General features: G+C 45.9%; 1 protein-coding gene across 1 annotated transcript; it reads left to right on the forward strand.

The window, feature by feature from the left end:
• The first annotated feature begins 1,761 nt into the window (after positions 1-1,761).
• HPX (hemopexin) lies at positions 1,762-9,628 on the forward strand. Its single transcript, XM_036743774.1, has 11 exons — positions 1,762-1,768; positions 2,452-2,566; positions 2,736-2,800; positions 3,276-3,347; positions 3,742-3,884; positions 4,197-4,350; positions 4,544-4,753; positions 5,048-5,146; positions 8,503-8,633; positions 8,764-8,926; positions 9,296-9,628. The coding sequence occupies exons 1-11, from the start codon at positions 1,762-1,764 to the stop codon at positions 9,520-9,522; spliced, it is 1,386 nt and encodes a 461-aa protein (XP_036599669.1). The 3' UTR covers positions 9,523-9,628.
• The last annotated feature ends 1,297 nt before the right edge of the window (positions 9,629-10,925 follow it).

Consider the following 10,925-nt stretch of genomic DNA (forward strand, 5'->3'; position numbering starts at 1 on the left):
ATCAGATTTGACCTGAGGAGGGAATAACATACACACTCAATTGGGTATCTTACCCCACCAGAAAGTAGGGAGAAGGGGATAAACAAGGGAGGATGATAAAAGAGAGGGCAGATGGGGGAGGAGGTAATCAAAAGCAAACACTTTTGAAAGGGGACAGGGTCAAGGAAGAAAAGTAAATAAAGGGGGGACAGGATAGGATGGAGGGAAATAGAGTCAGTCTTTCACAACATGAGTATTGTGGAAGTGTTTTACATAATGATACATGTGTGGCCTATGCTGAATTGCTTGCCTTCTTAGGGAGGATGGGTGGGGAGGGAAGAGGGGAGAGGATTTGGAACTCAAAGTTTTAAAAGCAGATGCTCCAAAAAAAAGTTGTTTTTGCATGCAACTGGGAAATAAGATATATAGAGGATGGGGCATAGAAATCTATCCTGCCACACAAGAAAGTAAAGGGAAAGGGGATGGGGAGGGGAGTGGGGCAACAGAAGGGAAAAAAATTTAAAAAACGTATAAGTAAAAATAAAAATAAAAAATAAACCTGTTTTTAACATGCTGGGCAAGATGTCTGCTGGACATCCAGTTCAAATTGTCTGAAAGGCAATTGGAGATGCAATATTGGAGAGCAGCAGAGAGGTTAGGGCAGGATAGGTAGATTTGAGAATCATCAGCATTAAGTAATTAAGTCCATGGGAACTTGACATCACCAAGTGAAGTAGTATAGAGGGAGAAGAGATGAGGACCCAAGACAGAACCCTTCTACATAGCCATGCCTCCCCCATATTGTACTTGTCACATGGAATGCAAGTACATGACATTAAACAGAAAAGAAAAATTACTTACTCTTACTAGGTTTGGCATATTATTCTAGTCTGTTGAGATTTCTTTGAATGCTAACTCAGTCCTCCAACATGTTAGCAAACTTTTCCAGCTGCTTAACATCTGTGAGTTTATTAAGCATGTCATAAGTCAGAAGTTGTCATATATAGGTGGCATCTGACCCGTAACACTCCTGAGTGTGGCCAGACCTAAATAAAAATGTAATTGGGAAATGTTTAACAAAACAAATAAAGATACAATAAAGCATAGATAATATTATTATGTGGTTTTTCTAAGTCAATGTGGCCCACAAAGATCGTTACATATGGTTTAGTACCCCTCCCTACCCCAACCTTTATACTTGAGTAAGTCATTGATGTAAGTCATTAGTATACATACATACATACATACATACATATATATATATATATGCATATTTGTATATACACACATAGGTATGTATATGTGTATCTGTGCATCTTTAACAAGATAGGACTAAAGACAGATTCTTGGGGCACTCCTCTAGAGACCTCCTGATAGATGGGCCTAAATACATTAATGGCTATTCTTTAAAATCATTCAACCAGTTCTGAATCTACCCAATTTTACTATCAGCAGTCCACTTCTCTCCATCTTGTTCACAAAGATTACAGGAGAAAACCCTATACTTAGACAACCCCTTCCCTATTCCTATACACTCATGAAAAGCTCTTATCTTATGCCTTAATCCTGTGCTATCTGGTATTTCTAAACCCTGTTGAGCAGGCTGAGTCCTCCTGCCAGATACACCTCTCTCCTCAAACAGAGGAACACAAGAGATCAACCAAGGGTGTCTTTATTTAAAGAGTATTCTGGACCTACTGAGAACATCTGAGATATCTTGGCCCTTTAAAGGCCATCCTGTGCACACCAGTCTGCTGACAGTGCTTTGGAAACATTAATCCCATGAAGGGTATGCTGGAGCCAGCTGATAGGTAAATGATTAAGGTGCGCATTTACACCTCAGAATTTAGAGAATATTAAGAATTAGGGGTTAATCTATTGTTTTACTGATTATCTAGACTTAAGAAAATGATGGAGAAAATATTAGTAATGAATATTAAACTTAAAAGTATGTCATGGCCACACATTTTTGAGAGCCAATCATTAAACATTTACTAGCACACCCCTAAATGAAGGTATTCTTCAGAGTCCAGTCTCCTGGGGTAGGTCAATAGCCTGCACCCTTCTGGATGAGAAAGAACAAGCCTGAAATCAGATACTTGCTGCTTTTTGATTGACAGAGCAACCTACTCTTCCTGTTCTTTTTCCCTCCTCCACCAAGTAAAGGGGACATTTTTCACACAGAAGGCCATGACAGCATTCCCATACCTAGGGAATGGGGAAGCCACTGGGGGTGGGGGGGTGGGGAGGGGTGGCAGGAAGGAAAAGAGGAGAGGAGAAATCACTGCAAGGAATTATCTAGGCCCCTGCTTACCGGTTCTGGTTCATTGTTTACAGTGATGAAATCTCGGATCTTGTCCCAGACTTGGGGGGGGTAGGGAGGGAGTCATGTTCGAGTCAGGGGCACTGGGTGGGTGTGGGCGGAGGGTACACAAGTGTCGTAATCTCGTCTGCCCTATATATGGTTTCCAGGGCTCCAGGTTCCCCATTGCCCTCTTGCATCTTCTGTAGATGCCAGCATGACTAAGGCTCCAGGAATATTGATGTTACTGGGCCTGTGCTGGTCTTTGGCACTTGCTCACCCGCTGTGAGTGTAATTAGTGCAGGGAGTCAGCGGGTCAGGGAGGGTACCTGAGGGAGTGGAGGTGGTATTTTAGAGAGTAGGGAGGAAAGGGTGCAAGTGAAGTAGGAAGGGAAGGATTGGAGCTGTAGGGAAGGGTTAGGGTTAGGATTCAAGACCTCTGATCTCTCTCCAGGGTCCCCCAGGAGCAGACAGGAACTGAAAAGGGAAATGGAACAGAATTGCACCCAGATGAGACTGGTGAGGGCACCTGTCTGCTTGTCTGTCCTCATCTCTGGGTTTCTCCAGCTCTCTGTCTCTTTACCCATCTGAATATCCACCTACATATTCGCCTCTCTATCCTGGTTTTCATGCCTCCAATCTGTCTGTCCATCCAAGTCTTTATTGATATACCTGTCTATTTACGTCTATCTATCTAGGTTCCTGTCTGTCTGCCTGCCTCCACCTCTGTCCCCATCTCACTGTATTTTTATAAATGGGTAAATCAATTGACCTCCCTTATGCCACCTTTGGGCACCATCTCCAGGTGTCCCCATCTATATCTTGCCCCTGGACCCAGATGGCTCTGTGAGACTGGTGACCTTGCACAGCCCTGCCTCACTGAAATCTAACTCACTTGCAAATCAAGATATCGCCTTCCCAATCTTTGAGAATGGAGAACAAACAACAATTTCTATAATCCCTCGCACTTGATTTTGTCTCTCCTTGCCACTAGGTCGTTGTTCTGAAGGTTGGGGTTTTGACGCAGTAACTTTGGATGACTCTGGGAACATGATTTTCTTCAAAGGTTTGGGCATCAGGGCTGGGGCATTTGGGGGCAAGAGATGGAGATGTTAGGGATGGTTTAGAGGTCAAAGTGGTTGGGAACTGTGATATTAGTGTTTGTAGGTTCAAGATGGAGTAAAAGATGAGAGCACTTGAGCGTCATAGAGGGTTAGAGATTGAATGTTTGTGGGATGAAGATGAAGCTATTTGGGGATCAGAAATAAAACATTCAGGTTTCAGATGTGTAGGAATTTAAAGGGGAAGAGGGGAAAGAATTTGGGGAATTGTGATCTGTGGATGGGGCCTTTTTGTCCTGTGGATTGAACTATCTCTGGGTCTTTTATCTTGAGAAAGTCCCTTGAGGATAGACTCTAGGACCCCATGTGAGTTCTTTCCCTGTCCTACGCCTCTACCAGGTGAATCTGTATGGAAGAATCACAATGGATCCCGGGAGCTGATCTCAGAAACCTGGCCAGAGGTTCAGGGCCCTTTGGATGCTGCCTTCCGTCTGCACCACAAAGCCAGGCCTGAACTCCATGATGGTGTATATTTGATCAAGGTAGAGAAGGTTGGGGTGGGGAAAGGAGCAAAGAACAGAAGAGAAAGGAAAGCTGGGAGGATCACAGGGGATGGGAACTAACAGGGACAGAGGAGAAAATCAAAAAAGTAGAGCCTCTTGTCCCCCTAGAGCTGTGTGTGTTAGCAGAACAGTGCCCAGGTGGATGCGATGAAGAGGTGTGTGTGTGTGTGTGTGTGTGTGTGTGTGTGTGTGTCTGTGTGTGTGTGTGTGTCTGTGTCTGTGTGCATACATGGAGGTGAAGGCACAAGGGTACAGCCAGGCTGAGGGTATTTTTGTATGTGTATGTGTCAGGGTGATCAGGTCTGGGTATACATTGCTGGGAAGCTGAAGACTGGGTACCCAAGACAAATCCAGAAAGAATTCCCTGGAGTCCCATCCCCACTGGATGCAACTGTGGAGTGTCACCCTGGGGAATGCCAGGAGGAAGGGATTCTCTTCTTCCAAGGTTGGCTTGGGGAGTGGGATCTGATGACCCTGACTGATGTGGGGGAGTGGTCTAGGCAGGGCCCTGCCACATGTTAGGGGATGTCAATAACAGATATGGGGGTGACCTCTCTGAAAGACAGAGGGGAGAGTGATAGCCCTGACAGGTTCTGGTGGCTATCCCTGACAGATGTGGTGGGGTCTGGGGCTGGCAGGTAATGGGACATGGTTCTTGGACCTGAGCACTGGAAAGGTGAAGAAACGGCCATGGGAAGACCTGAAGTGCTCTTCAGCTCTGCGCTGGCTTGGCCGCTACTACTGCTTCCAGGGCAGCAAATTCCTACGCTTTAACCCTGGGACAGGGGAAGTGCCCCCACATTACCCCCGTGATATCCAAGATTACTTCATGCGTTGCCCTGGGAGAGGTATGGAACCTACCCACTGTGATTCTCCATGACTCCATGATCCTTCCTGGCTCCTACACACTGATAGATGATCCCAAGACTTTATGTTTTTTCTTGGCCCCCACATCCTGTGACCTCTGTGACTTCATCTGGTCCTATTACTCCTCATTAACTCCCCTTCCTTGTCCCAGCCTCAGTCTATTCTCCCTGCTAGGGCTGCATATCTTCACCCCACATCTCCCAAGAAATCTCCAACACCCCCTTGACCCTCAGCTTGACCACTGTAAATGTGTGACCTACTCCTCTGTTACTCAGGTCATGGACAAAGGAATGCATCTATCACCCCTTGCAGCCCAGATTTAGTGTTCTCTGCTTTTGTTTCTGATGACCATGGTGCCACGTATGGCTTTAGAGGTGAGAGATGAGCCTTGATAATGCAAGCTTCTCCAAGCAAGGACTTCTCTTCCATTTCTGGGCCCCCTCCATTACTTTGGGGACTTGTCTCCCAACCCTAGCCTCCCTGCTATTGCTGTAATCTCTAACTCCTTGGGTTCTCCCCTAGTTCTAGGAGTCTCTTGCCCACTCCTGAGTTCAGCACCTCACTTTGGGCTGCTTCCCCTGTCTTTGGAATCCATTTTCCATCCTTAGGATCCTTCCCTTAGCTTTTCCTTCCATCCTCCATCCCCAGGACACCCCACTGGAGAACTTCTCCCTCACCGCTCAACCCAATCTTGCCACTATCTCACTGTGTCTGTGCTGTGCGTCCCACCTATATCCTACCCGTGTCCTGCCAGAAATCCTCTATGTATCTCTCTGAGTCAGTCTTCTGTGTGTCCTCCCTACTTAACTTATGGACTTTAGGCCCCATGGCACTGGGGGAGCAGGCTGACTCAGGACCAGTTCTCCATGCTCATCCTTTGTCTCCTGAGACCTCAGCTCCTTTCTCAGCTATCATTTGCTGTGGGTTGCAAAAACCCTTTCTTCTGAGTTCTCTTTTCATAGGACTCAGTTTCAAAGGAGAAGGCCAGGGGAAGAATTCTCTGGCTCCTACCCCCAAGTCGATCCTCAGTTCAGCACAGGCCCTGGAGCCTGAGGTTTCCTGAGAGTTTGTATTTCTTGTGCCCACAGGGACAACTAGGGGAAGAATATCAGACACCTCCTACCCCTCATGGGACAAAGGAGCTCCTAGTCTCACAGAGAATACATTCCCCTCTGAGCCAAGCCTTCTCTGCCCTGGTCCTATTACTTTCTGCTTTGTCTTTCTCATCTCATGGGTGTCCTACCCAAGCCTCATGCTTCTCCGTCTTCAGGGACAGTGGTGAAGCCTGCTCCTCTGTGCAGAATCATGTCCCCACTGTCTACTTGCTCTGAGCCCAATAGGGGAGAGAGCATATCACCTCAGCGACCACATAGGATCTGGGGGTGAACAGTGAAGGCACAGAAAAACACTGCTTCTGGAGTCAGAGGACCTGGGTTTGAATCTTGCTTCAAGTATTTGCTATCTATGTGACCTTGACAAGTCCTTTCTTCCAGTTTCTTCTTTTTTTGTGAGGGGGGTGAGGGGAGGCAATTGAAGTTAAGTGACTTGCCTAGGGTCATACAGCTAGTAAGTGTCTGAGGCCACATTTGATCTCAGGTCCTCCTGACTTCAAGGCCTGTGCTCTATCCACTGTGCCACCTAGCTGTCTCTCTTTTAGTTTCTTCAAGAATAACATAACATTGGTAGAGACTGGAGCTGGAAAATTGTACTAGACAGTATTTAAGGTCTTTCTATTTCTGACCGCAGAGGGGAGCCTGGCCTTCTCCCAGGCCATAGCTCAGAATTTAGCTCTCTCACTCATGACTTTAGACAGAAAAGGCAAATCATTTTACTCTTTCCTATATTCTTGGTCCTGACCTTGAGCATGTGAATAAAAAGACAGCAGCTATGGCTGCTGTAATGTAAGGGCTCCTGAAGGCCATGCTTATATTCCCAATTTGGCCACTTATTGCTGTATCAGAGATGAAGGAATTTGCCTCAGTTTCCCCCAAATCAGGGCACCAAATGACATGCAAGATCAGGCAGTCTAGAGTGGAAAGGGACCTTAGTGATCAAGTCCAACTCTTTCCCTCCTCCCGTCTCCCATTTTACAGATGAAGAAAATGAAGTCCCGAGAAGTGAGATAACCTATCTAGGATCATACAGAGAGGACATATGGAATCACAGATTTAAAACTAGAAGGGAACTTAGAGACTATCTAATATAACCCCTAATTTTACAGATGAGGAAACTGAGGCCCAGAGAACTTAAGGGACTTGCTTGAGGTCACACAGATGAGCAGTTGCAGAACCAGATTTTGAAAGCAGTTTATTTGGCTCCACATCCACACTTTCCCCTGAGCCACTCTAGTTAGTACAGGTGTAATTTGAACTCAGGTTCTCTGACTCTAAATCCAGTGCCCTTCCCACTGTACCACAGACAAGATCCTTTCTAGGTCATTGTCAGTCTTCCCTACTGGGAAACAATTTCCTGCAAAGAAACCCCAGCCCTCGGCTCCCATCCCACTACTCCAGCCTCTGTCCTAAAGTCTTTTGTGAGAATCAAAGGCCTCGGGATGGTACTTCCTATAAAACTGGATTCTAATTGACCTAAGTGGTCTAACTAGTCTTATACAGATTTTTCTTGGCTGTTAATTTCCCTTAGGGCAGAGGTCAAAGTGCCAAAGCAATTGTTACCCCAGACCCCTGGGAGGCTGGAGGCTGGAGACTGGAGGAGGCTCTCTAAGAGCCATTCTGCTACTGATACAAAGGGCAGGGCCAGGGAAAGGCCAGAGATGCACAGCTCCAGGATCGCTGGCTCTCAGAGGCCAAAACTGACCAAGAATTCTCTCCATAGCATCTCCAAAGAGTGGTTATTTAGCATCCACTTGGACAATTACAGTGATGGGACACTCACTACCTTCTTAGCCTGCCCATTGCATTTTGGGCCTTCTCCAAAGGGCAGTGGATGAAAGCAGAGAAGAGTAAATTTAAACTTGAGGTTGGGAAGATTCCTAACAAATAGAGCTATAGCCAGGTGGTATTTATCTGGGGCTTTAAAGTTTGCAAAGAACTATGATGACATCTCATTTGATCCTCACAGCAATCCCAGGAGGTAGGGGCTATTATTATCCACATGAGGAAACTGAGGCAGGCAACCTTTAGGTGACTTTCCCTGGGTCACATAGCTAAGTAAGTGTGTAAGTTGAGATTAAAATTCAAGTCTTCCTGACTCCAAGCCCTGTGGTCTAATAACTCACTAAGCCATCTAGCTATCCAAAGGTATAATGAATGGCCTCAGCAGGTAGTGGGTTCTCATTCAGTAGAGGTTTTGGAGCAAGAGTTGGGTAGCCATCTGGAGGGAATTCTTATTTTGGCATGCATTAGACTAGATGGCCTCTGAGGTCCCTTCGAACTCTGAGATTCTGTGATTCTGTACTAGCCCTGCATCCTGGCAGATGTTTTTGTCTATTCCCCTTTTGTTCCCTGTATCCCTTGTATCCCCATGGCCTCCCATGTCTGCCTGTGTTCTTAGCATGGTCTTATATTTCTCCTTTCCGCCTGTCATCTGACTCCTCATCTTCATGTGCCCTAGCCCTCACAGTGAGTGCTTAACAAATGCTTTTCCAATCCATATGTGCCCCCTAGCCATATCCAACACATGACCAGCATCCCTACTATGCAATGTCCTCTCATATGTCATATCTATGATCTTATATATCTCCTTTGCCTCATACGGATATTCCTCGAAGGTTCCAATTACTGGCGTTTGGACTCAAGGAGGGATGGCTGGCATAGTTGGCCCATTGCACACCACTGGCCACAGGGACCCTCAAGTGTGGATGCTGCTTTCTCTTGGGAGAAAAAGCTCTATCTGATTGAGGTATTGACCATAGGAAGGCATAGGGGAAGGATAGAGAAAGGCCAAAGGGACACGAGGGAAGGGTCAGAGGTAAAGTCTGGGACTTGTGTCCATAGTTGTCTACAGTGCACCGATTTGTCAATCTCTACAGGGCACCCAGATCTACATCTTCCTGACAGATGGGGGCTACCGCCTGGTGAATGGGTATCCTCGGAAGTTGCATAAGGAACTGGGAAGTCCTTATGAAGTCACCCTCGATGTTGTGGATGCTGCCTTCACCTGTCCTGGCTCATCTCTGCTCTACATTATCTCTGGTGAGAGCCCAGGGTAGGCAGGGTGCTAGTGAGGTGTCTATATATGTGTATATGTGTGTGGTGGTTAGAGCGATGGGGATACAAGAGGTTCTTTCAGACTGTCTCAGATTCTCTGGGACTTTGTTAGAGCCTCATCAGCTATGAGAAGGTTTTCTTAAAGCCAGGCTGTCCCAAGTGGTATCAGGCTTTTCTCCAATGTGGTAGGGCCTTCTGGGGTTGTGTAGGGACCCTCTCTGTTATACTGGTCTCTCCTGAGCTGTATCAGAGTCCCGGGGGCTGTAATATCACCTCCTGGGTCATAGTGGGTATCTCCAGGTCAGAGAGAAGTCTCCATGAGAGTTGATGGGATGCTTGGTCTCTTTCTTACAGGAAGACGAATGTGGCAGCTTGACCTCAAGCTGGGTGGACAGGACCCATGGATAGAGTTTTTAATACCCCATGACCGTGTGGATGGGGCTTTGTGCAAACCTGACGAGCTGTACTTGGTCAGTGGGCCCAATGCATACCGTTATCGAGATGTTGAGGAACTCAGAACTGCCAAAACCCCCCCTCCCCCCCGGAGAGTGTCCTCCAGCTTCCTGGACTGCAGACAATGAGGAGGCTTGGTCAGGCTTTCCTCATCTTTAACACCCGGTCCACCCTGAACCCTCCACAAGAACTATACCATTACACAATAAAACTTAGAAATTACTTTGTTCTGAATCTCTGTTCCCCATTCATCTATCCATCCATTGTGTAACTAGATATAGTTAAACTTGCAGTCAGGAAAATCTGAATTTGAATCTTACTTCCAACACTAATCTGCAGTGTGACCCTGGGCAAGTCACTTAGCCTCTCTCATCCTCAGTTTCCTCATCTATAAAATGGGGGTAATAATTGCACCTACCTCACAAGGCTATTGTGAGGATCAAACGAAATAATATTGGTAAAGTGTTTGGCAAACCTTAAAAGACAATAGCTAAATATTACTATTATTAATGGAAAGAGAACTGAAATCAGATATGGATGACTTGGTATTCATCTCTGGTACTAACTTGGGAAAGTCACTTAACTTTTCTGTGCTTTAGTTTCCTTCACCTGTGAAATGGGAGGTTTTTCTAGATTATCTCAATGGGCCTTTCTAGATTTAAATCTGATGCTTTGATCATTGATTTGCTTATCCATTTATCTGTATATTCCACCTACACATAGATTCATTTGTACATTTATACATCCATCCATCCATCCATCCATCCATCCATCCATCCATCCATCCATCCATCCTTTCATCCATCCATCCATCCATTCATCCATCCATCCATCCATCCATCCATCCATCCATCCATCCATATATTGATTTATTCATGTGTCCAGTCATCCACTCAGTCATCCACCTATCCATTTCTTTGTAACAACACATGACTGTGGAAGCTTTTCCCAAGCCATTTGGCATCTGTTGTTTCCCCCTTCATTTTTTGGCCATCATTGGGTGCCTCAGATAATTAGAGAAGAGGATGATGATTGTCTGGGGGCATTTAACACAAAAGCAGCTGCCTGAAGCTGTTCTAATGTCACAGTATAAGGGGGAAATTTTGAGACAATTGTCTACTTTACTGGAAAAGACACCAGAGACAAAAATCATCTCAAGGTCTAAAGAGTTTGTGCTTGCAATGTGAGCTCAGGAGGTAGTCTCTCTTTTGGTTTGACTAGGGTATCCCCCCGCCCACCCCAGGACTGAGAAATGACACCAGATGATTCCAAAGATGACACAGAAACACTCTATAGACACCTGGCTGAGGTGACCCATGTTAGACATGCCTAGCTGACAGGAGTTGAGAATGATTACTATGAGAACTGGATGGCAATGAAGCAAAGTCATCCTTCCTCCATGAGATGTGGAAAATGTAGTTTGGGAGAGATCTTTCCTAAAAAGTTACTGAGACTTGCCTAGTGAGCATCCAGTCAGATTAGATGAGGGAGGCTGAGATTGCAGACCTTACTAGGAGTGGCAGCAGTGGAG

This window comes from Trichosurus vulpecula, chromosome 2 (assembly GCF_011100635.1).
Source record: "Trichosurus vulpecula isolate mTriVul1 chromosome 2, mTriVul1.pri, whole genome shotgun sequence".
NCBI classification, from domain to species: domain Eukaryota; kingdom Metazoa; phylum Chordata; class Mammalia; order Diprotodontia; family Phalangeridae; genus Trichosurus; species Trichosurus vulpecula.